Source organism: Mauremys mutica, chromosome 1 (genome assembly GCF_020497125.1).
Source record: "Mauremys mutica isolate MM-2020 ecotype Southern chromosome 1, ASM2049712v1, whole genome shotgun sequence".
Taxonomy (NCBI): domain Eukaryota; kingdom Metazoa; phylum Chordata; order Testudines; family Geoemydidae; genus Mauremys; species Mauremys mutica.
In genome coordinates, this window is record NC_059072.1 from 265,571,423 (window position 1) to 265,598,471 (window position 27,049).

At 41.0% G+C, this 27,049-nt stretch overlaps 2 protein-coding genes across 3 annotated transcripts in view; one reads left to right on the plus strand and one right to left on the minus strand.

The window, feature by feature from the left end:
• UBAC2 (UBA domain containing 2) overlaps nucleotides 1-27,049 on the minus strand; it is a 194,988-nt gene that overhangs the window by 120,531 nt on the left and 47,408 nt on the right. For both annotated transcript variants that reach the window (XM_045009094.1, XM_045009099.1), the window contains exons 2-4: nucleotides 13,065-13,192; nucleotides 11,206-11,325; nucleotides 10,491-10,597 (exon numbers count right to left, since the gene is read on the minus strand). In XM_045009094.1, coding sequence (XP_044865029.1) covers nucleotides 10,491-10,597; nucleotides 11,206-11,325; nucleotides 13,065-13,192 — 355 coding nt within the window. The remainder of the gene's footprint in view (nucleotides 1-10,490; nucleotides 10,598-11,205; nucleotides 11,326-13,064; nucleotides 13,193-27,049) is intronic.
• GPR18 (G protein-coupled receptor 18) lies at nucleotides 3,331-9,363 on the plus strand. Its single transcript, XM_045009132.1, has 2 exons — nucleotides 3,331-3,460; nucleotides 7,774-9,363. Exon 2 carries the CDS (start codon nucleotides 7,800-7,802, stop codon nucleotides 8,778-8,780), a length of 981 nt encoding a protein of 326 aa, XP_044865067.1. The 5' UTR covers nucleotides 3,331-3,460; nucleotides 7,774-7,799; the 3' UTR covers nucleotides 8,781-9,363.

Here is a 27,049-nt window from a genome sequence, read left to right on the forward strand (position 1 = left end):
ATAAGTCTTCAAATATGTAAAAGGCTGTTTTAAGATGACCGAGACCAACTGTTCTCCATGTCCACTGAAGGTAGAACAGAAAATAATAGGCTTAATCTGCAGCAAGGGATATTGAGGTTAAATATTAGGGAAAACTTTCTAACTATAAGGATGGATAAGTACTGGAATAGGCTTCCAAGGGAGGTTGTGGAATCCCCATCATTGGATGTTTTTAAGAACAGATTGAACAAACATTTGTCAGGAAAGGTCTAGGTATACCTAGTCCAACCTCAAAGCAGAGGCTGGACTTGATGCCTTGCATTTCTATGATTCCATGAAACACATAATAATGGGAATTTATTTTAATAGGAGCTGGAAGTAGAGGTAGGCAGCCAAAGGATGTGCTTCTTCTCTTCTTGTTGACAAGACAGTGGACCAAAAGAAGGAACCAAAACCACATAATTCCCACAACAGAAGCAGAACCTCTGGGGGCTAAAACATAGCCATCAACCTTCTCACTCTTAGCACATCACCACATTTAGGGTATGTCTTCACTGCAAAGTTAACCTGGAAGATTGGCAACCTGATCTGAGCACCCACACTAACTTAGCCCAGGTCTGAACAGCCACACCGCAAAGCCATACCAAAGTAACTGTGTCTTCACTGGTGCTGCACTCTTCTAGGGCTCACTAGGGTTTCTGGGGGGCATATCCCATGGTGCCTGGTGCTGCAGTAAACTGAGCCACTCTGATTTTTTCCCAGAGAACTGTGGGAGAATTAGTCTGTCCTGAGTACATGCAGGGAATTAAGGGAATGCATTGGAGAACTATCAGCACTTGAGTCGTTTTGCCTACATCCTCACTACAAAGTGGGCTGGTTACCAGTCCAAATTATAGAAGCACCTGGATTTTAGTTCCTCTCCCAGGATGGACCAAGAAGCTGAGTTGAAAGCACCACTAATCTCAGGTTAGAGCAGGGGTAGGCAAACTATGGCACGCGTACCAGAGGCGGCACACAAGCTGATTTTCAGTGGCACTCACACTGCCTGGGTCCTGGCCACCCATCCGGGCGGCTCTGCATTTTAATTTAATTTTAAATGAAGATTCTTAAACATTTTAAAAACCTTATTTACTTTACATACAACAATAGTTTAGTTATATATTATAGACTTCTAGAAAGAGACCTTCTAAAAACATTAAAATGTATTACTGGCATGTGAAACCTTAAATTAGAGTGAATAAATGAAGACTTGGCACACCACTTCTGAAAGGTTGCCGACCCCTGGGTTAGAGGCTTGTACGTGTCAACAGGACCCTAGGTTAGAGAAAACACCCAGACATAGCTAACATAGGAAACCTGAGCCAAGATGTCAGTCACTACCCTCCAACAAAGTCACTATCACAAGAGATGCCAATTAAATCCCACCCCTTTAACCTTCTCTTGGCACTGTGGCACAGAGGAAGAAGATGACCTTGTCTCAGGTTTACACTCTTCACTGGTAGTCTAATGAGACAACTACATGGCATCTTCAACTTCATCTCCTGTTCACCAGGAGAGAGCAAGGCCAGCCATTTTCCTCTAACATGAACAGCAACATGAGGGAGCTCACTGCACAGCATCCCTCCCATCACACAGCTAAACACACAGCTGTTTTCCATCCAGAGCCAGAATTAATTCTGTACTTGTTTTGCTAAGAATTGCATTCATTTTCCATTTGTTTATATGGTGTACTGTATGTTATTTCTCAAATAATAAAGTTTCCTTTTGGGGGAAAGGAGGAGGAGCTCGGCACCCTGGATACTCTCGTCCATGAGTTCTGCATAGGATCTATAGCAGCATAATGAATGCCAGAGACCAAGAAAAAGCATTTCAGGGAACTTTCACTCAGTCTGAAGATATCACACAGGTGATTCACTCCACTGTAAGTGAACTCTGGTGTTTTAACATTGTTGGACTACAACACCAGCCGCCACCTTGCAACCCTTAAAACATTAGTTTCTTAAGATGTTTAACCTTTTAGGATTAAGCAGTGTCTTAAAAGATATAATTTTATGAGCAATCACCACAAAGTCATTTTTGAACAAAAGCTGCAGCATCCTGGGAAGTTGGGATGGGTTAGGTGGATGGGGTGTTGGACAGGCTAGAGTTTAATGCTTGTTTCATTTGGAATAACTTTGAAATTATCACATGCGTAGCTAAAAATGAGTTCCTCTAAACTAGTTCCATACTAAATGGTTAAAGATATCTCACTCTCTGACTATACAACCATGCACACTGATGTGAGTGATGTAAATACCTATCCACTACATTCAGACTGAGGCCAACAACCCATTTTCATAGAGAAGTGACAGGATTCTAGGTCGCTAATAAAACACAGTGGTGCAAATTAGGACTTTCATTCTATTTCACTAAGGCCCAAATCCTGCAGGTTTGGCTTGATCCTTACTTCTGAGAAACTCCCACTGACCTTATTGAGAGATTTGCTAGAATAAAGACTGAGTAAGAACTACAGAATTTTTCACTATATGATGAATGTCACTGTCATACATACAATAACTGCCAAATATCTAAATATATACAAAAAAATTCCAAACAGATTTTATCTGGCCCTGATAAAGTAGTATAATTTGCATGGGACATACTAAAGGGCTCATAACATTACATTTTAAATTTGATTAAAAACAAAAAAACACGTCAGTTCTTTGGAAATACTGATGTTTCCCTTCATGTGTCTTATTAAAAAAAATTGATCTCCAGGTATAAGAATAGTTTATACTGGTTTTCTGGTAAGCACTCAGATGATGGATATTTAGTATTATTTTAGAAAGCTATTAAGATATTAAAGCACAATTACTTTGCCAACAAGAAAATATAGATATAGACACACAATAAGAAATGCGTACAAGTGATTCAAGCTTTCTGTTTCAAATGTAATGAGTTTCTTTCATTTTCAGGCTGACTACCAGTTCAAAACAATGCAAGTACAATGGGGATTTCCACAAGAGGAGATTATGGTCTGTGCAAAATGTTAAAACTCTATTTATCAGAAACTTCCTTTTAACCAAAACTTAGTTATTTTCCTCATGCAAATAATGTATTCCATAAACATTATCCAAATATTTTTTATATTCCCAAAACACTTCAGCCAAAGTATTATATATTCTCTACAAAGAAACTGATTTTGAAGACAGAAATATTATAAAAGCATACCTGCTGAAAAATGTTAGAATTCTGTCAGCCGACAAACCTGGCAAGTTAACAGACATGATCTGTCTACATACAAATTAACAAAAATATTTAAAATACATATAAACCAATATGAGAACCCAGAGCTGGTTTCATTACGTCATCATTTCCTGACTATGCAGGAGCGTTTCTATTTTAGTAAGTTGAAGCTGTACAGACAGAAGCAAGTCTAAACCTTCTGCAGATCTGAGGGTACAAAACAAGCATCACTGAAGTAACTTTATAGTGCATAAAGGTAAGTAAATGTTTGATCAATTATTTTCATGTTGAGCATAAAAGTAACTTAGATGTCAATATTTATTATTAAGATTGATGTCCTTCTTTAAAAATATGAATTATTCTACAACTAATAAAAGAAAGCTTAATTCCACTCCTAATAAGGACTTTAAATAACAGCTGCATTGTATGACTGTAAATTCAAATAAACAGATTTTGTTTAAACACATGCAGTCACATACATAAGATGTTTGCTCAGTACTTTAAAAATTAATTGAACCCTTCCCATATGTAATAGCATCAACATGGATTTTTACTTAAGTAGTTTATATAGTAAAATGATTTGCGTATATTGAATGGGCAAATATGCTGGACCTTGCTGATTACCATAAATACACCCAAACTACAGAAGATCTATGCAGACATTTGATGGAGGCAGAGAGATGGTAACAAAAGAAAATGTATATGTCAACAACCCCAAAAATTGAGCAATCGTTCCAATAGTAGTTTAGCTCTTCATAAAAAAAACAAAAAAACAAGTGTACTAGCTCTCAGTCAAAATCAGGAAGAACCAATTCTGCATTTGTCCTGAAAGTCCCATAAACAGCATTCAGGTGAGCTTATGATCTTTATTAGTTGTTCAGACACCACCCACAATTTAAAATATATATATATATATATATATATATATATATATATATATATATATATATATATATAAATAAAATTAAATAAATGAATGACAACAGCAACAGGAAAATCTTTTCACAATACACTTTAATGATTAGTGGAGGTATTTAGGGTATCAACTGGACATTTGGAAACCAGTGCCCCCTTTAAGACCTTTTGATAAATCCACTAATTCAATTTAAACAGCTAAATATTCCCATCACTAAATATAGTAACGGGGACAAAATTCTCAACTCAGATGCACACAATGAAGATCTACATATGCTGCACTCTCATTGGTATTAATGGATAGCCATGCATGCTGCAATTGCTTGATTTCAGTCATAGTTGCATTTATTTATACATCAAACCTCTCCCCTCCATCCCCAATATACCTAGATATTTTTTACCTGTATAGCATCTACATGCCAGAGTCCTGACACCCATTTTAAACCAAATAAGGTTGGGAATTAGGTCTTCAACAACAATTAAAAAAACCCAAAACCCTCATTATTACAATATGTTCCCTCATTTACATGTCTCAGAATGGCACATCTAATAAACTGACTAGACTCTACAAATAAGCTACAGGCTACAAGCAACATGGAGTCTGGATGAGCAGATTTATGCATATACTACTATTGTACACTGCAATCATATTTATAAAATTGTTGTAGGAGCTCAGAAGTAATACATTTATATCACAAGCATTTAATCACTACAGAGAGAAATCTAAAACCCATAAAGAGAAAGAAGGAATGAAAAGTTTGAGGATACATACTGCCGAAAACAATCTTCTCTAGGTAGAAAAATGACTGTATTGGATATGGTGACAAATGTAACTGTTGCTGGAGGTGTTGGGGGTTTTTTTTTTGGGGGGGGGGGAAAGAGGGTCAGTTTCCAAACATGTTTGAATATTTCCCATAATACTAATTCATATTTATACTTATGGTATTTTATTAACAAAATTTGTTATACTTTTTTGTAACTTCTTAGGAAAAAATATCTTTATGAAAACATGATCAAAATTGAACTGATTGTTAGATAAGATTTCATCACTATGCTGCACATTAACAGAATCCCACTTTTGGGATGTGTCCCATCCTTCCTTTGATGTGCCTCAATATCTTTTAAAAATATTACTTTTAAGTTGACCCATCCTCTGGGCTGACCACTTCAGAGCATTTCTGAAACTCCCTCCAAATCTCCTTCCTTGTCACTACAATACACTACATAATTTTTCCATTCCAAGTGCAATAGTCCATTTTACTTTACTGCCCTTACACTAACATTTTCACTTTAATGACTAAATCCTCCTCAGAGAATCAGCAGAATTTTGTATAAATGAGAAAACTTCATTGAGACCAAGAGTATAGGGTTAGACACTTATGACAAAGAGGCTGTACTAATGAAATAAACTACAGTTCCATTATAGAGAACAACAAAAAGTAAGAGATGAAACCTCACATTTCAAGACAAAAGTTAACTCTAACTGACAGGGATTAGGAAGAAATTTTTCACACAGACAGGTCATGCCATTATTGTTCAATACAGGAGTATTCTCCTCAAAAGCATCTGTAACTGGCCATTTTCAGCCAGAATACTGGACTAAACAAACCATGGGTCTAATCTGGAAGCTCTGCATTAGTAAGTAAAGTAGATGGCAGACATTACAGTGAAAAGATAAAAAAATACAGAAAGTAACAGTGAACTAAATTACTCTTTAAATGCTTTCTTCACTTACAAGCCTAAAATGGAAAATGTCCTTTCGTCATTTACAAGCCTAAAATGTATGTACATACATACATACATTCATACATACATACACACACACACACGCACACACACACACGACGGGTATTGGGGGAGGAATAAAGTAGCTGTGATCCCACTCCTCCCCGCCCCACCCCCGAAGTGCCAGGAGGCTGGGTCAAGAGTCATAGAGAACCCACCACATACAAAGCAGCCAGGAGGCTGCAGGAACACTAGAACACATTCTTCTTTCCTTTCAGGAACTATGAAGCTGGGGGAGGGGTACAGTAGCACAGGCACACTGGCAACCACCAAGAGGCTAAGGAAGTCAAATAGTAGACCACTGCACCAAAGTAGGGTGGAGAAAGAAAGCTTCTTGTTCTCTTTCAGCAGCTGAGGTAGCAGGATGAAACTTCAGTTTTCAAAACACTTATGACAAAGAGACTGATACAAAAAATGCCAACCCTTTGCCCAGCAGCTTCTCACAAGGACACTGTCGTGAAATTTGTGTGGTTCATTCTCCATTGCGAATTTTTGTATTAAAATAAAAGTTATAAATGTAGTCCTCTCACTAGTATGTATACCTCTACCTCGATATAACGCTGTCCTGGGGAGCCAAAAAATCTTACCACGTTATAGGTGAAACTGTGTTATATTGAACTTGCTTTGATCCACCGGAGTGCGCAGAGCTGAGCCCCCCCCCGAGCACTGCTTTACCATGTTATATCCGAATTTGTGTTATATCAGGTGGTGTTATATCAAGGTAGCAGTGTATCTGGCAAAAAAATTTCAAACCCTGGGTATGGATATTATACTTAGGCTATGGCTACACTTGCACTTCAAAGCGCTGCCACGGCAGCGCTTTGAAGCGCTAAATGTAGTCAAAGCGCCAGCGCTGGGAGAGAGCTCTCCCAGCACTGTCCGTACTCCACCTCCCTGTGGGGAATAATGTACAGCGCTGGGAGCCGCGCTCCCAGCGCTGGGGCTTTAACCACACTGGCGCTTTGCAGTGCCGCAATTTGCAGCGCTGGAGAGGGTGTGTTTTCACACCCTGCTGCAGCACTGCAAATTTGCAAGTGTAGCCATGGCCTTAGAGTCTAAGTAGGTATTAAGATACCTTTTTCTTCTTTTCATGCCTTTCATATGCATCACTGTACATATGTTCTATTGGGAACAGTTTGTACCTGAGATTCACAACTGATATTTTTCCTTGTGTATAGGAACTACTCTAAATTTCATGTTTTTTTATTCTTTTTATTACTCAGTTTTAGTTATTTTTAAAACAAATATACTGTTGAGGAGTATATTCTTTAGAAAAGGCTACTTACAAAATTTAAGGACAAGTAGAAGAGTTCTGTTTAATTTGCAACTACTTAAAACAGCAAACTTCGGATACTGTAAGCTCATGAGAGCAGGGACTGTCTTTTTGTTCTGTTTTTGTATAGTGCTTAGCACAGTGGGTCAGGGTCCCTGCCTGGGACTGCTAGATGCTACAATAATACAAACAAACTAAAGGCCAAACATAGCTACATTCAGCAATCCCTGACTTCACATTTTTCATTATATTTAGGAAATCCTTTTACAAGACACATTTTTATTTAGTTATTTAAAAAAACACAACTATAATTTTAATTTTAATTATTAAATAACACATCACTCCCTACAAGTTTGATATTATATGTAATCTCTTTGGGGTAGACATTATGTCGATAGACAAAGTAAGCCTAGCATGTTTTGGGAGTTACAAAAATAAAAATGTATTTTTATTTCTTGACTGCAATTATTTTTAAATGTGTTTTAAAAATAATTGTGGTCAAGAAATAAGAACTACCTGTTTTGCTTCTATACAAATTTCCAACTCTAATTTTGATTGTAATTTCATTTCTCATTATTAACTTCATTTGTTTTTAGGGATCATGTTTTAAGAGGAGAAAAAAATGAATAAATACAATCATAGTCAAAACATTATGCACCCAGAAGAGTACAGGATTGCATCACTTGTCTTTTACAGTTTTATATTCATAATTGGCTTGCTAGTGAACATCACTGCACTATGGGTCTTCAGCTGCACCACCAAGAAAAGAACAACTATAACAGTCTATATGATGAATGTCGCATTACTTGACTTAATTTTTATATTTTCCGTACCTTTTCGGATAACCTACTATGCAAAAGAAGCTTGGCCATTTGGAGATATATTCTGTCGGATTCTTGGTGCTTTCACTGTGTTTTATCCAAGCATTGCTCTGTGGCTGCTTGCTTTTATAAGTGTTGATAGATATATGGCTATTGTCCAGCCCAAACACGTCAAAGAACTTAGGAATACAAGGAAAGCTCTGCTAGCTTGCATTGGTATCTGGATAATGACCCTTGCATCAACATCCCCTTTGCTATTTTTATATTCGGATCCAGATAAAGCCTCAAATTTTACTACCTGCATGAAGATGCTCGATATCATCCATCTAAAGGAAGTCAATATGTTAAATTTTTCTCGTCTGATTTTTTTTTTCTTGATTCCCCTGTTTATCATGATTGGATGCTATCTAGTCATTATTTACCATTTTGTCCATGGCAGGACTTCCAAACTGAAACCCAAAGCTAAGGAAAGATCCATAAAAATTATAGTTACTCTGATCGTGCAAGTGCTTGTCTGCTTTGTGCCCTTCCACATTTGTTTTGCCTTCCTGATGCTGCAAGACGAAGACCAGAGTTACAATCCATGGGCAGCCTTTACCACCTTTCTCATGAATCTCAGTACGTGCTTAGATGTTATTCTGTACTATATTGTTTCTAAACAATTTCAGGCTAGAGTTATAAGTGTCATGCTTTATCGCAACTATCTTCGAAGCGTGCGCAGGAAGAGTTTTCGATCTGGGAGTTTACGGTCACTAAGTAATATAAACAGTGAAATGATATAAACAAAATTAGAAGATACTTATAATGGGGCCAAGTGACTTTCACTGAAGTTTGACATTTCAACTTGGTTGTATTCAAGAATGCTCTGGAGTTGGCAATATTGGGACACATTAGATCTGTGGGACAAGCGGAATACCAAAAAGACTTAAAATATTAATGTTTCATCAATGTGTTTTACATTTTTCTCAGTAAATCCAGGAGAACTAAGATATTCATGATCTACCATCTGGGTGTAGCAGGCAAATAAATATATTGTCCATGATGTACTGCCTCTCAATCAAATGTAAATATTTCCAGGTGTAAAAAAGTCAATGTCCATGCTAGTGTATATACAATTTAAATAAAGCACATGCAGAATGTCAGTGTGACCACTAGTTAACCTATCTGCTTATATATGATGCATTAAGATTTTATATTTCCATGCCAGACAGTATATGAAATCAAAGAATCTATTATATTCATAAGTTCAGCTTTTTACAGGAGAACAAAAACATGAACTGAAGAGAAAGTTTAACTGATATTTACATTTGGTTTACATAAAATCTCTTTTATGTAGCAGTATTTTGACACCCTAAAATTAATGAAATTCTGTAATCATAAATAAAAAGTACACTGAATAATAGAAGAGATAAATTATTCAGATTGTTAATTACTTCCTGAAAGCGTAACATACAACATTACTAATGTCTGGAATACCCCAAAGCGTAAACAGATAGTATATACTTTATTCCTGAATAATGGATTTAGTTTATACAGACATACAAACAGTGTACGTCCCACCTCTAATCTTTCCGAATACTGACACACTACAAGACTTATAATAGCTAACCTTAGAAAGTCTAACAAAAACACATTTTTTAAGTAGGCTAACTACAGTATAACTTTCCACATGCTTATGAGAACATCTAATGTTTTTTCCATGAGATATACTAAGGATCAGAAACCAAAAGCCCTTACATTTGACATTAGAAAACAGTGACTATAAAATCTTTTCTTAATACCAAAGATCATGCAGCATATGGAAACCCCTGACTATGTGAGGTTGACCACACTAAAGCATAAACCTAAATGCAAATACTCAGTTAGCCATCTAGTTTTCTATGTTCTTTTTATTATACTAATCTCAAAACTTATTTGAAACTGAGCTCCTGAAGAATTTTAACCTTTAAATACTTCACTCTTCAGATATGAAATGCAATACATATAGACATACTGTCCTATAAAACAAGAGTTTTGAAATGTGAACTAATGGAGTACCTTCCAGTATGAAATGCATAGTTTTGCATATTTTTAAAAGTGAGTTACAGTAACATTAGTTTTGTGCTTTTAGCAGCATAGTTAGCACTTAAAAGAATGTGAAATCAAAACAAATATTCAGAAACACTGTACTGGGTAAAGCTTAAAAGATGCCAGCACTGCAAGGTAACTCCTTTCAGTTACTCCAAGACAGAGAAAAAGACAATGTTGTGAAATTGAAAGTTATCACAAAGTGGAAGTGTAATAGTAAAAATATTTCAACTCTACTATAGGTCATATTTGGAAAATAGTGTTATACAAATGAATATTCATACCAAGAACATTTACATTTTATGTAAAAAAGGATATACTGCATTTGAAGGGTTACATTAGTAGGTCATTTTACTCAAATCTGTGCTAAGTAATCCCTTGAAATCGTATCTAAGACAAAGCCAAGCCCATTAAGAACTACTTACAATCCAGAAGGCAAACTGCTGATGGTGATGCCAAATGCATATTGCACAACTTCTACAAGGAGAAGATCAAACAAAGCTGACAGCATCCAGCAGCCCAATAAAAAGGACTGAAAAGGAACAAACAAAACAGATAGGTCCCAAACATGAATTAATTAATTTAACTGGAGCTAGTTAATTCTATAAGATTAAACATATGGATCACATAAAGCTCTAATGTTTAAAGTTGAAAAAGTCTATTTTATAGTTCAATTAAGCTACGTTTATTTCCTTGGACATTACAGTACGATTTTACAACACAAGTTTACCAGACCAGTCTTTCTCATCTTAAAGAACTATAAAGAATTGGATTGATCAATAAAATTCACTTTCATGGACCACATAAAACTTGCTGTAGCCTACCAACGTTTTTTCTTAGCTTGAGCCATTACTTATTAAATGAAAAAAGCTAAAAATGTTCTTTGGTTATTCAATTGTGATTTATGGGTAAAAATACCAATTAAAATACATTTTGATTAATGGAAATAAAATCTCAATTAAGAGTAAACCTTAACATAATATTTAAAATCAAACATGCCATTTAAAAAAATTGGTTAGCATACATGGTATGAAACAAAGTATCTATCCAAAAAGACTACAACAATATAAATATCTGACAATATTGCCAGAGGATTTAACAATCATTGTGAGTATTGAAAATGGTAGAAGTGACACTTACTGAAAATTTTCGGCTGCCATATCTTCTTTCAAATATCCTAAAGTTATAAATGAGCAAGCTACTGCAGAATGTATCTTTCAGATCAAGACATACTGTTCTCCCAAATACAAGTCTCCAAATCTAGAATATAAAAGCACCGAGATATTTAATTCTCTCCCATCCTTCACAGAAATTCTTCAGGGGATTTGTGTTTAGGTTTAACATAATACAAAAAGAGGAGGAAACATTTAGTGACAATATTCAGAGTAAATACAGTGGTCCACATATATCTGTAATCATTTTTCTAAAGTGATTAGTAGATATTAGAAAGTTTGTTTAAAAAAATTAAACATTTCCAAGTAAGATTTTCTTTTTTTAAACTATCTTACCATTCAAATCAAATCAACTCATCTTCAATAGTTCATATTTACAAATACTAATATACCGTGCTTTCCACAGATATCAGCACTGCAAGTAACAGAAAAAGATGGTTCCTTTCAGCAGCATAAAGAAAAAGTGATTTTAGGACTCCTTTTATGATGAACTGCAAAGCAAAAGTTAAACAAAATATGGGTTTGCACTTACTGTTTCTTTATAATGTAAAAAATTTTCTTTATTCTGCTTATTCTTATATTTGAACTATCAGAAACATCAGGTCCTCTTTTTACATAGGACCTTAACGAAATATTTGGAAGACCTGAATAGTGATATTACATGAAGCCGTAATCTGAGCTGCTGGAATGAAGCTCTCCCTCCCCACAACTGAATATACAGAGGCTATATCTATAATTCAGGGACTATAGCAGCATATCTATGGCATAGCATAAATGCAACCAACAGCGATGGAAGAGGGGGTTTCCACTGCTGTAGAAACTTTACCTCCCCAAGTTCTTTCATCAACCTAGTTTAAACTAGGGTTATGTTATGTTGGTTATGTTGGTATAGCTATGGCTATGTGAATTTTTCTAACCCCTGACCGCTGTAGCTATGTCAACCTAAATTTTAAGTGCAGACCAGGCTGAAAACAGCAATGGCATAAGGAATCTTATCAGCTTGTTCTATGAACAACACAAAATTATTCCTATTCACATCAAAAGATCATATACTATTAAATGTGTTTGGCCATGTCTACACTAGCGAGCTTACAGGTGCACAGATGTACCAATGCAGCTGCGCTGCTGTAAGATCTCTCGTGTACCTGGTCTATCCTGACAGAAGAGAGCTCTCTCATTGACATAATAAAACCCTCTCAGCAAGCAGCAGTAGCTATATTGGCGGGAGACGCTCTCCTGGCAACATAGTGCTGTGCACACTTCCCTTTATGCCAGCAAAAATTATGTTGCTGGGGAGGGAGGAGGGAGTTCACGCCCCTGAGCGACACACGTTTTGCCGACATAAGTGGTAGCGTTAGACATGGCTCAAGTTATACAAGGCTCACACTTCTCCTCTGTTGAAAGACAGATGATGAAATAATATCAGGGTCCCAGCAGAAGGAAATGAGAGCTACTCTGATGGTTTGTTTTAGCAGAAGTGAAAAAACTCTCTCATGGGTGGTGATATGGCCTAAATGGGAGTAGTGATGGTAACAGATTGGTGATTTAAGGGCTTGCCTACATAGGAAGTTAGCACAGCAGCTAACTAACTAGCCAGGACACTCTTATTCTGAACTAAAGTGCCTTTGTGCAGTTTAGCTAAACAATTGTGCTTTAAATTCACACCCTGTCTTATTATGAACTAACTTCCCAAGTAAACAAGCCCAGAGTCCGAGACAATGGGAGGGGGGAAGAAAACTACAGGAGAAATACACTGGGGAATCAAGGAGGACAGAGTTAATATATAGAAATCCCCGCCCCCTTCTACATAAATGAATTAAAATTTACCTGAAAATCCTCTTTTACAGCTTGTAGGTTATATGTGAAGAACTTCTGATAATGTTGGAAGAGCAGAGTCAATAGAACCGACAGGGCACTTGGGACTAATAAAAGACTCTTTGACAGAGGTGCTTTATCTTTAAAAAAAAAAAGAAAGAAAAGAACAAAAACCTCAGAGGGAGAGACCTCAGATTTAAAAAGCAACTTAATAAAACAAATGAAAGGAGGCTGAAATAGCACTGGAATCAACATGAAAGTTCATAAGATGTCACAATAACCTATAATGACAAATGTTGATGGGAAAAGGTACATAAGGGAGACAGAAAGATTGTAGTAGTCCAAACAAAAGGCCTGCTGATATAATTCAAGGACTGTGTTAAGATCATGCTTAGTAAACAAAAAACATGGACAGGAAATAAATGAACCAAAACTGGTTTGTCAGAAACTAGATCTAAACGGTGGCCAACATAATGAGGGGAAGGGCTATTCCACCCATCATTCCTTTATGAGGTCATTAAAGAAAGAGACTTTGGGAGAAAATCTGGCTACTGGAGCAAGTTTCACCATCATGGTTACCACCCTGGCCCTTCTTAATCCTGGTCCTGAAAGATGTTCTGATTGGACCCAGACCAGAAAGAAGGACTACAATGATACCGTCCCCTCTACCAGCTCCAGCTCTATCCCAAACACCATGTGGGATGTGCAAGTTTCTCTCTCTTCTCCATACTCCATGTATCCTTTTCCTTCCCCACCTAATTTATTTTCTTTCCTCTCTCTCTCCTTTAGTCTTCTGATTAATAAGAATCTAGTTTAGCTGCCTAACACTGTATATTCCGAAAGCTTATGGCCAGAAGAGGCAGCTAAAAGCAATGTCCTAAATAGGTTGATGCTGGAGTGAGTTTGTCATATCTCTGAATGGCTGAAAAGATCATGTCCTGTGCCTGTGTTTTTCCAGCAGTGAGGTTGCAAGTGAGAGTCACCACCAGACACAGAAGCTGCATTTTCTCTCTGCTGTTCTTTTCTCTCCCCTTTTGTGCACATTTGTCTTGATTTGTCTTCTAGGAAACAGGATCAGTCTTTAACACCATCACCGCCAATGAAGGCTCCAGCCCAGCTCTGCTAATTTTTTCTCTTTTCCCCCAAAGGATGTCTTTATTAGCATCTTTAATACCATCCAAGAGACTGTCAAACAAGGTTTTTTTCCCCCCTTCTAAATATTCTTGTCAGCTGAAGGAAAAGGGAACAAGGGATGTTGTTAAAATGAAAGTCTTATTTAATACTTTACATGTCCAGTGCTTTAACTGTTTTTCCTTCTTTTCTGTATCTTTAATAAAGATTTCTAATGGTTTGTTTGCTACGGTACTAAGCAAGTTGAGGTTTCTGTATACCAAACCCCATACCTTGTTTAACACTGTTTAACACTGGACAATGACAGGATCTTTGACTCTTTGGGCCTATATATTCCAAATAAATTAATACTACAATAATTACTTGCCACTTATACTTTTACTAATCTCTCCCCGAACTAGTAATTCAAAGATTATTAAACCATTGTGCCAATGTGTCTACAACAATCCCATTCTATGTATTTATCTGCCTAACAAGCAATATGAAACACATCTTCCTATTTCACCATGTACAATCCACAAGTAGGACAGACATTTTGTTGTTGTTTGAAGCGGACACAGAGTGTTTTATTTTTCCACTTTACCATTGTTTACAGAAATTATATAAAATATTTCACTCTAATAAAAAATCCCATTATAAATGCATTAAAAAGGGAATTGATATTATAATTACCCAAAAACATCCTAACACAGAGTTAAGGTTGCCCAGTAGTGCCTCATGCCTTTCCAGAACGGAGAGTGGCTAACCTTTTGAAAATTAGCAAAAGACTTAAAGTACCCCCACAACACAAACTTAATTCTGGCTACCATAAGCTGGCAATAGCCACTGGGTTAAATAAGGGTGATGCACAGGTTAAGCTACCAAGAGAAGTGGAGGAAGCAACTGTGTTAAATTAAAAAGACAACAAAAGGTTGGAGGCAGTACAGATGAGAGTTCTTCAAAACATGGCAGGTGTAAAATGGAATGATTTTTAAGACAAACCAACAAGTTAAAAGCACAGTAGGAGTGAAATCAGAGTACAGGACTGGCTATAAATCTAAAAGATTATGATGATGCAGAGACTGCTGAAAACAACAGGTGATGGAATGTCAAAGAAAATAATGCAAACATAACCAAGATCAGTCTGACCTACTACACTGCAGGACATCAACCAGGCTGGGTTTAATGAAGGAACAAGCCATGGACAGAAATGAATGGTGACGCTGTACTACTTTGTATCTGCAAAGACGATCTGCGATGAAAGAGAGTGAGTGAGTCAGCGAGCAAGCGCAGAGGTTCACAAGAGTAAAGGGAAAATTATATATAGCCAGTCTGAGGTGGTTTGTGTGGAGTGGGCACAGTGTTTGAGTGTGGGCAGCTCCTGTCTGTTACCCCTGACCTAAACTCAAGTTTTGCTCAAGCAAAGAAGTGTTGTTCAACTTTATCCTACGGTGCTCACATGTTCCATTCTCTAGGTGTTCTGTAGCATCTGCAACAGTACATTGCTAATATGTGGTTAGGACAAAATTAAGGATGCACTGTAGTGTCTACTGTAACTTTTCATTTTTTAGTTTTCAGAGGTTTAAGCTTAGCCCTCTCCACATTCTGGAAGGACATGAGGTACCACTAGGCAACCTTAACTCTGTGTTAATGAAGGTTTGGGGCATTTAATTTCCTTCGTTAAAAAAAAAAAAAAAGGTTTCTCAGCACCTTCCCACATACTACAGCCCAGCTCTTCCCCTCCATTGCCTCTGCCTCCTCAGCAAGGATTACCCCACCCACAGAATGCACTGGCTGCATGGCCATCTCTTCCGTGCCTTTGCATCATCTCTTTGTCTCCCATTTCTCTGTATGTCCACCACACACTAGTTCTTCCCCCTCAACCATCCTCTCCAGGAAGAGGCAGGCGACAGCACAGGGTGTGCAGGTTGAAGAGCTCTGGGGAGGATTCAAGAACGGCACAAGGACTAGCATGAAGTCAGTGGGGACATTTTTGGTGGGCAGGGGACAGACATGGAGAGGCGTGGATGTGGGGACTTTTGGGGGACAGAGATGAACCTCAACAACTCCTACTGCACAACTTGGACCCCCTCCTACTCACCCCAGATTCCACTGCTCTGACCCCTCACATATTATCTTCAACTGCTCAGACTCCCCCAGCACTACCTTGACTCCTCTAATATTCCCTTCATCATGTCATTGATCGGACCACCCCCACCCCACTTAGAACCCTCCAGACATGCACCAGCTCCACATTCCTACTTGACCTACCCATCCCTGGTAAATTTAGAGGGGTCATGGGGCTGTGAGGAGTGCATCTACCAGCTAGAGGCAGGAAGGAACAGGAGAGTGGAGCATCGTCTCTAGTCCATATCAGGGCCTAGTGTCCGGAAACAAGGTTGTACACATCCATCTGAGGCACAAGAGGCTCACAGAGGTGTGAAGGGAACATTCAGTGAGCTATTCTCAGCCAAATGAGAACACATGATGGAGATGGATACAGCCTGAAACAATAAATCTGAGACATTTCAATTGTTCCCATTCGTCTCAGTGGGCATTGTCATGCCCCTTCCATTGGGCTTTTAGTATCCTGGCTCACACATGCAGGGCAGATAGAAGGGCTCAGACCACCCCCCTACAGAAGGGGAGGGCCAAATCTCAGCTCACACACAGAGGATAAACATCCCCCAGATCTTGGTTCATACATGTGGGATCTCTGCCCTTCCCAGGGCTGGGGATTGATGTTGCCCCATTCCACTTCACCATCACCCTTTACGTGAGGCACATACTCCTCTGATCCCCAACCACTGCCCTGAGAGATGGGGCTGTGAATGGGAGGAATCTCCCACCCACTGCGAGGCCCAGCCAGGACAAGGGGAATGAGGCAGAGAAGGTGTGGGAGAGAAAGCCTTCAAATGGAAGGAATAAGGCCCCTATTAAATTACTAAATAAGAGAGGGGGGAGAAAGAATAGACCAATATGCTCTGAAAAATGTCTGGTATGTCTGTGAGAATGCCCCAAGCTACACCACCTGCTGCACACTAGAAAGGTGCATATCTAGAAAGAGAGTATGGTGATGAGTGGGGAGGAAGATAGTACAGACCAGTGGTTCTCAACCGGGGGTCCACAACCCCCTGGGGGTCTGCGAGCCCTTTCAAGGGGGCTGTGGGACTCCCCCACGGATGAAGCCTGGATCCCCGGCGCCGCCCTTACCTCCCCCCACAGGGCTGAAGCCTGGAGGCATGGGGCTGAAGCCTCGATCCCCAGTGCCCCTATGGGGCTGAAACCGGGAGGCGCGAGGCTGAATCTCAGAGCCCCGAGCCCTGGTGCTCTCTGTGGGGCAGAAGCCCTGAGCCCATGGACAGAGTTGGGGACATGGAGGGCATTCCCCTCCCAAACTGCAGCGCAAGTGCAGGGCAGTCCGGGGGCAGCTCCACACCTCCCCACCCCCCGGTCAGGTCAGAGGCAGGACGCTGGAGCTGGACAGTGCGGGACAGCTGCTGCTCCTGCTGGTGCCCCAGGCTGAAGCTGCTCCTCAGTTCCCAGCCCCCTTTGCTCCTGCAGAGGCAGCCAGTAAGAGCCCCCCAGATGGGGAAACCCAGCTCCGTGGCTGGCAGACCCCTCTGGGAACAGGGACCACAAGGAAATCCTCCCAGCACATAGCCCCTAATGCCCCTTCTCCCTACACTCTGTGCTACCCCCATGCCTGCACACATCTTCTAGCTACCTGCCTCCCTGCACCCTGAGCTACCCTCCTCCCTGCACCCTAAGCTGTTTTCAAACTTTTTGAGCTAAGCTCCTCACCTTTGAGTTATAATTTTTGGTTGCATGCCCTCCCCCCAACCCAGACAGTCTGGGTGGCCTTCTGAGTTGAGTCTCAGGGGGGAGGTGGCACTCCCTTTCTGTACCCTGCCATATGGAGGTGGCTTGAGCCCCGCTGGCCCCAGCCCCCCCAAAATAGAAGTCAAACTACGCCTCTGCCCTAGGCCCCTGCCCCCAAGGGCCTCCCCGCCCCTGCCATGGAGTTTTTATAGTATGTCGGGGGGACCTTGGAGAGAAAAAGGTTGAGAACCCCTGGTACAGATGATCTCCTTCCTCTGCACAGGTAGCACACATGGAGAAAAAAAAATTACAGTAAGCACATAAATCCAGAATAGTTCTAAAATGAACCTCGAGGAATGGAAGAACCCCAAATTATATGCAATCTGTTCCACTGTACTGCATATATGTGACTACTATCAAAAGCATGGTTTTTCCTATATCCTTTAGTCATGAACTTCATATATAGCCTTTGAGTGTCAGCCAGTTGGTGATATTATTAAGTGTTGTTGCATGTTACTTATGTTGGCTGCAGGTGAAACCTGATACAGCTCCTCCTCCACTTGGCATCAGAGATTTAAGAGAGAATAATTTATAAATAAGCTCTATCAATATTAATTCTACTTTATTACAAATATGACTTCTTAACTTACTAACACTGATCTTTCATACTAGCTTTTTTCATTATGGGATTTCCACTGAAGTATCTTGTAGTGGCCACTGTCAGAAAAAGAACAGTGTTCCTCTTTTCCTGCTAATCATTTTAATTTGAGACGAGAGAAGGAAAAGAGAGAAAACATCATGCAAAAGAACATAGTGAAACAGATTTTGTGTCACAGGGAGATACAAACAATATCTTATTCTTAAAAATACGTTGTAATGTGAAACAGTAAGCTATGCACCCCAGAAAGTTACTGAAATTCAAAAGCAAGGATCAAACATGTACAACAACTATTAATCAGAATGGAAGACATTCCTTAACTATTACCCAAAAACACCCACCTATTATTTTGATACTAGTGAGCTAATCTTTATCAATGAATACTTAGATTACTTTATGAGTTTAAAAACATTAGAAAAGTTCTCAAAACCCTGTAACAATTTATGGTTAAGTTGATGTTACCAAATATCTAGGTAACAACTGATAGATAGCTGGCTGGACAGTAGTTAAAGGTGGTCTCCCAATGTGATTTATATTTTTCCTGTAATGATTTCATATTTGTCTTTGAATTTCAATAATTTTGAGTTTAAAGCAAATTTTAACACCTTTTCACAGTTCAATGTAATATGTAGTGCAGAAAGGAACCAAAAACTCTCAAGAGAGAAGTAGTTTCCATAATGGCCAACTATTTTTATAATGAAGTTAATGCACATTAAGTATTTTACTATCAAATGACTATGCCCTTGAATGTGTCACAAAAGTAACTTTCAGAATGTGTTTATTATCTGCATGAAGCGTAGCTAAATATTTTTACTAATGCTCTGCATTTAGGTTTCACTTCAGACTTTTCAAACCTTACCATAGAGGAAACAAGCATTTAGTTATTTTTATAGATGTCACAAAGTGAAAAAACCACAGTAGCAACTAACCCGTAAATGTGACAGGCACCCACAGGGAAAGTCACATGAATAACAGTAACCTCAGCTCTCTTGTCAAGTCCTCAAAATGTCATCATTGCCTGTCCAAGTAAACTATTAAGAAAGACAAATGCTTCTGGATTAACCATTTTACAAGTTTACTGAAAATGTTAGCGAACCAGCTGGACAGTGGCAGTATATATTGCCCTGCCATTTAGCAGCATGTGGGTTTATAACCAAATATCCTTGTCATAGGGCATGCCTGACTGGAATGCCTTCGAGTGGCAGACCATGCCATGACAAGCATGCCTACCTCAGTTTCCCTCCTTCAGAGTCCCCAAGTACAAATATTGCCTTTGTAGGGGTCATTTATTATGAAGTCCCATGCACATATATCATAACAAAAGTCCCACAACCATAGTCCAGATTTCCACCAGCATATTCCAAACAGTACATGCAACATACAGCCCCAGCATCCCTCACCACACCCCGACTCTCTAGTGCAGCTCTCCTCTGTCCTTGCACCAGGAGAGCTACCACAGCCCTTCCAACTGGAGTGCAACCATCTTCCCAGAAGGAAACCCCACAGCCTCTCTGCTGGGAGATCATCCTTGCCAAGGGAGCATCTCTCACTCACCACTATTCTTCCGGGTCCAGCTCTCCAGCCCTGGACTGACAGCAAGTAAGCACCACTGCTGCTCCCTGTCTTCAGCCCTCTCCGACCCTTGGCTCCAGTTCTCTAGTTTACAGAGCTAGCCTGCATCTCCCTCTGCTACTGCTTCTGCCTTCAGCCCTCTCCAGCTCTCTGGCCTGGGGATGCAAACCAGCAAATGGCTCTTGCTGGTCTGCCTTCAGCCTTCTCCCAGGTCCCAAAAATATAGTCTTCTAGTCAATTCCTCCCTCTTACAAGGGAAGGCCTGCAGAGAGCTTTCTGCACTTGGCAGCTTATCCCACAGACCTGCTCTAGTCTTCTGACTGACTCAGCAGGACACTCTCTCGCTGGACCTCTCCCCAAACTTCTATAGCCCCTCAGTACTGCCCTGCCTTCTTAACTAGCCAAATGTGAGCACCTGTCCTGGCATAGGGTAGCTGGACTTAATTCATTTACTGGGAGCAGACAACCTATGACAGTCCTTAACGTTGACTGCTTAGAGGAAATTGGTGAAGCAACAGTATCAGGCCTGGTCTACACTACAAAGTTAAGTCGATGCAAGTCACCTGGCACTGAACTATTTGTCTCCAGCCAACATAAGTGCCACATTACAGCAATATAGTAAAACCACCTCCCCAAACGGTGTAAAGCTATGACTGACCTACTTCGCTTGATGTAGTGTGAGTGTAGACATCGCATGACCTGTGTCGACCCTAGCGGTCTTCCAGCAGCTATCCCACAATGTCCCATTCCCTGTGACTGACTTCTCTGGACACAATTTTAAACTCTATCGGCCTGGAGTCACAGAGGCCAGAAGCCACCCACACCTTGAAAACCCCAAGTGTTTTTGCAACACCTTTTCTTGACTGCCTAGCTCAGCAAGCACACCTAGCAGCTCATTTATGTTGTGTGCACCTACTCAATTGACTATACTGCCTCCACGCACACAGAGAGGAACCACATGTTCGCCTGCCTGGAGTAGACAGGAAACACTGAATTTCCTGGGCCTGTGGGGAGAAGAAGCTGTGCAGGCATAGCCACAGGCCAGCTGCAGAAATGTAGACATCTATGAGTAGATTGCCTGCATCTCCCATGCGAAGGAATACGACAGGAATCAGCAGCAGCAACGCTACATGCAAGCGAAAAAACTTTGCGAGGAATAACACAAGGCCACAATAACACAATAGATATGATGCTGCACCACAGACCTGCCACTTTTACAACCAATTACTTGCCATACTTGGTGGAGACCCCTACAATACCATACAGATTCTAGATACCTCAGAGGAGCAGCATGACACCCCTGCCAGGAACAGCAAGGATGAGGAGGAAGGGGACAAGGAGGACGTGGCAGGGAACCCCAGTCATGCCATGAGCCAGTGTCTGTTCAAGACTCCGCCGAAGTCTAAACAGACCCATCATGCCAAGATGGATAAAGGGGAAGGGAATTCCCATGTGACTGTAAATCCATGGGACAACGGTCTGTTTTTATCAGCAGCTTCTGGCATGGCGTCTTTGACCTGTGATGCCACATGGTATGTTGTGGGGAGTAGTGAGCAGCGAACATGGAGTTATCCAAAGACTGCAATGGTGGAAAGTCCGGGACTTTTGATTCTGTACGTCAACCAGGGTCTGCAGCATTTGGAATTGCTGCCTGAGAAGAACCTTCATGTCCTCTTGTATTTTCTACTGCTTGTCCTGCTAGCACTGCCTTTTTCCTGTCCTCTGTTGTTCTCCACACTGTCGGTCATATTGGCCCTTGTAGCCCTTGGTTCATCGTCTGCTGCAGTATTGGCTTGCAGACCATGTAATTCCTAGTCCTGATGCTCCAATACGTCTGTTAGTCTATAAGGTGCCACAGGACTCTTTGCTGCTTTTACAGATCCAGACTAACACGGCTGCCCCTCTGATACTTGATTCCTAGTCCTCTTCTTTCTCCCCATCAGAGTCAGATGTTCTGCGGGCATACATGGGACATACCCATCACGCCCACCACTCCACTCCAGGGGACAGCAAGGAAAACCACAGCTTCACATACACAGACCTGTGAGAACCACGATTGAGAAAACAAATGTAGTCCGTTGTGGCTACACATAACACCAAACAGACATAAACCCTTACTTTCTAATTTGAAAATTTTCACTCTGTTAAATTATGCTAAAAATTCGTATAACATTGCATGTGGGGTTTTTTGCACATGGATTTTCTACACTGATTTTCTCTACTCCAAGTTTTATTTTGTGGATAATCAAATTATCTTTATTAGTTCACAACATATATTGCAGAATGCATAGTGATTGTCAAGGCAAACAGCTAAATGCACAGCAAGCACCTCAGAATTCATAGCTTCATGAAAACACTCAGCCATATTTGTAAATGTACAGCAAGCACCACACAATTCATAGAAACGCCCAAAGCTCCAGGCCCAACAGAATATATACCAGCAGACAAAGCCTCACAAATACATATTGTAGATTACACCAGACAAACAAATCCATCAAAGCAGCAGAGAACATTACTGTGGCTGACTGTTAAAAATGCTCTTTCAAAGTCTGTCTCAACCACATAGCTCCATGTTGGGCTCCTGTAACAGCACTTGTGTCTGGCTGTTCAAAGTCACACCCTCAACCTCCAGCCTGGTGGCAGCTTTTCCCCCTTGTGTCCTGCATAATATCTGAGGCAAACAGGCAGCTATAGTCACTGGGCTGTTCTTCTCAGTGAAATCCAGTCTAGTCAGTAAGCACTGCCAGTGTCCCTTCAGCCTACCAAAAGCACATTCAACTGTCATTCTGCACCTGCTAAGCCAGCAGTTGAATCTTTCTTTGCAGCTGTCAAGGTAGCCAGTATCCAGCTTCATGAACCAGGGGAACAAGCGATACGCCTCATGCCTCAAAATCACTACTGGCATTTCAGTATTGCCAATGATAATCTGCTGGTCAGGAAAGAACGTCTCTGGTTGCAGCTTTCCGAACCGTCCTGTGTTCTTAAAGATGGGAATGGCATGCGTCTTCCCTGATCAACCCACACTGTTATCAGTTAAGCATCCCCAGTGATCCACCAATGCTTGCATGACCATAGAAGAGTAGCCCCTCTGTGACAAGGTGGGCTAATGCCAAAATAAGGATGTGTGCGCCATCTATCACCCCACCGCAGGTCAGGAACCCCATGTGATGGGTTGGATCACAGAAACCCCCTGGGAGCTGCGACCTGATGTGCCCCTTCTGTTACTACTGCTACTTCTGCCCCTGCTTTCAGCTTAGGACTTCAGTGCCCTGCCTGGTTTGAGCCAGACTCGTTAGCCTGCTGCAAACCCAGACCCAGGTCTGAATCATGTCCCCTAACTGCTGCAGGTTTACCTGAAAGCAGCTAACAGAAGTGTTCTTGTCTTTAACACTCAAATATCCAACTCCCAATGGGGTCTAAACCCAAATAAATCCGTTTTACCCTGTATAAAGCTTATGCAGGGTAAACTCATAAATTGTTCGCCCTCTATAACACTGATAGAGAGATATGCACAGCTGTTTGCCCACCCAGGTATTAACACATACTCTGAGTTAATTAATAAGTAAAAAGTGATTTTATTAAATACAGAAAGTAGGATTTAAGTGGTTTCAAGTAGAAATAGACAGAACAAAGCAAGTCACCAAGCAAAAGAAACTAAAACACGCAACTCTGTGTCTAATCAAACTGAATACAGATTAGATCCTCACCAGTTTCAGAATGCTCCCTTTTACACACTAATCTCCTTTTAGCCTGGGTCCAGCAATCACTCACACCCCTTGCAGTCACTGTCCTTTGTTCCAGTTTCTTTCAGGTATCCTGGGAGGTGGAGAGGCTCTCTCTTTAGCCAGCTAAAGACAAAATGGAGGGGTCTCCCACGGGCTTAAATAGACTCTCTCTTGTGGGTGGAGACCCCCGCCCCTCTCCTATGCAAAGTCCAGCTCCAAGATGGAGTTTTGGAGTCACCTGGGCAAGTCACATGTCCATGCATGACTGAGTTCCTTACCAGCCAAGCCACATTCCTGGGAAAGCCCAGATGTGTATTGGTGTCTCCAAGTTCATTAAAGAATCCTGTGGCACCTTATAGACTAACAGACGTTTTGCAGCATGAGCTTTCGTAGGTGAATACCCACTTCTTCGGATGCAAGCCATTGCATCCGAAGAAGTGGGTATTCACCCACGAAAGCTCATGCTGCAAAACGTCTGTTAGTCTATAAGGTGCCACAGGATTCTTTGCTGCTTCTACAGAACCAGACTAACAGGGCTACCCCTCTGATACTTGACTCCAAGTTCATTGTTGGCTTAAGTGTTTCTGGACTGGGCACTTACTGAGAATAGTCTTTTCTCAGGAAGCTGACCAACTGCTTCACTTCAGCCTACTTAGAATCAAACAAGTATGCAGCCAATATTCATAACTTTGAATACAAAAATGATACGTGCATACAAATAGGATTAATAGATTCAGTAGTTCAAAACCTTTACAGAGATATGTTACATGGCATATGTAGTATAAAACACATTCTAGTTATGTTATATATATACACACACATATATTCATATGCATATTTCCATAAAGCCTTATGGGAGGTACCGTCACACCCCTGCAAATCCATCCATTATATCCTGCATACTGCCGAGACTCACAGTCCTGCATAGCGGGAGATGATTAGCAGCCTTACACACTTCCATGACAGCAGCCCCCAATGTAGATTTTCCAACTCCAAAATTATTTCTCAGAGTGGTAGTGTTGAGTCTGAACTTTTCATGAGTTTAAACTTACTCCAGACTTGATGTCTCTATCTGAAACTTTTAATCAAAGCTCTGACCTGCGAACTGCTCATGACACCCCCCCTCCCTTTAAGTAGCCATTTCCCCCTTTGTCTTCTCTAATTTACATTTTAACCTGTAGAATCTTGATTGATTATGCATGACCATTATGATCTGTTAATCACTTTGTTTACTTCTGTGTATAAACATTGATGCTCACCCCTAATAAACTTGCCACACTTACTCCGAAGCTTTTTTTAAGCTAAGGATGGTGTGAGCCCGTTGATCAACGAATTGTTGTCTGGTCTCTGACAGATTTGTGAGCCCCATACCAACTCCGCACAAACTCGGGTGCTGGAGAGGTGAGTAAGGACTTGCTTTTTACCTAACAATTTGGGAGCTTGTCCGGGATTTTTTTCTGGTGCGGTGCCTCTGTCCAGTGGCCAGATCACTCACATACGAATTGGCAGGCGCCACGGGAGATTTCTCCCAGCCAATTCAATATTGAGGGGTCGTGTACTGGACAGCAGGATAAACGCCAGTTGGAGGGCTCCTGTCAGACACCATGGGTCAAGGGACTAGCGTGCCTCTTGAGAGTCCGCTGGGGATTGTAAATAAGTTATGGAATGAAGGGAAACTCCCAGTACAGACAGGAATGTCTAGGAGGAAGTTGTACACACTGTGTGTAAGGAATTGGACTGGGTATACCGCGGTATTGGCCGACCCGGAGATGAGGTGGCCTTCGTATGGCTCTTTCGAACAGGCTGCCTTAAGAGGAGTAAGGAGCCAGATCGAAAAAGACCATCTGGGACAGTTATGTTACTGGTTTTGTTGGGACACAGCAGCAGAGCTGTGGAAATCTTTAAAAATTATGGCAGTCAGGTATTCTCCCGAGAGTGAACCCCCTCCATGTTATTTCGATGAAGGGTGTAAACCACGGCGTGTTTTAACTCGTCAGTTGGTCCCCACTGCACCTGCCCCTATTCCTCCGCAAGGGGACTCTCTCCAGAGCGCAGAGGGGAATCTGCAGGACTCCAAATTGGAATCTCTGCAGAGTGATAAGGAGGAAATGGAGGGGCACACCTCGGGAGGAGTAATTACTAGGCAAAAGATCAAGCAGTTGCAGCAGGATGCATACCCCTCCCCTGAGGATAGCCCAGAGGCTGCCTCTGCCAAACTTTTTGTGAGTAGAGAAATGCCTTTACAGGTGCACGACCAACCTTTTGTGAACAATAATGGCCAGTTACAACATACTAATATTGTGGAATATAAAGGATGGCTAGAATGGGACTTGAAAGAGTGGGGACGGTTGTCAGGGTCCTTTGGGGAAAATCCCCGAAAGATCACTGAACTTTTAGAAAGATTGTTTTCAAGTCATAATCCTACTTATACGGATGTAGATCAGTTGTTAAGTAGAGTTTTGACCGGAGAGGAACGTAGTAGATTGTGGATGGCAGAAAGGACATGGGGGGATAGCAATGCGGTTAATACCACTTGGATGGATAGGCGGGATCAAGCCGCTGGCTGGAATCCCCTAGACTGGAGTCAGCAAAGGCTGACTCAGCTGCGGACAGATCGAGAGTGATTGTTAGAGAGACTCAAAGAAATGGCTCGCCGCTCGCCTAATCAGGCTAAGTTCATGCAGATTCGGCAGGAATCTGATGAGCCACCCAGAAAGTTCTGGTCGAGGCTATTGGAGGGGGCCCGAATGTTCACTCAGATGGATCCTGAGAGAGAAGCAGACCACCCTACTCTTATTTCATTTTTTGTGAATCAGTCAGTACCCCCTGTAAGGGATTATTTCTTAAAGTTTCGCCCTGGTTGGGGAGGTGAGTCAGTCACTTCAGTGTTGGACGTAGCTGATTTTGCATGGGAGAAAGAAAGGGAAAGTAGTAAAAAGAAAGAGAAAAAGGAAGAATATAAGTTGATGGCTTTAGCTTTTCGCGGTGGTATTCGAGGCAGAAGCCGTGGCCGTGGCAGGGGATTTCAGGGTGCTCGGGGAAGAGGGTCCTGGCAACCCCAGCCACCAGGAAATTGTTTTCAGTGCGGACAGCCCGGTCACTTTAAACGT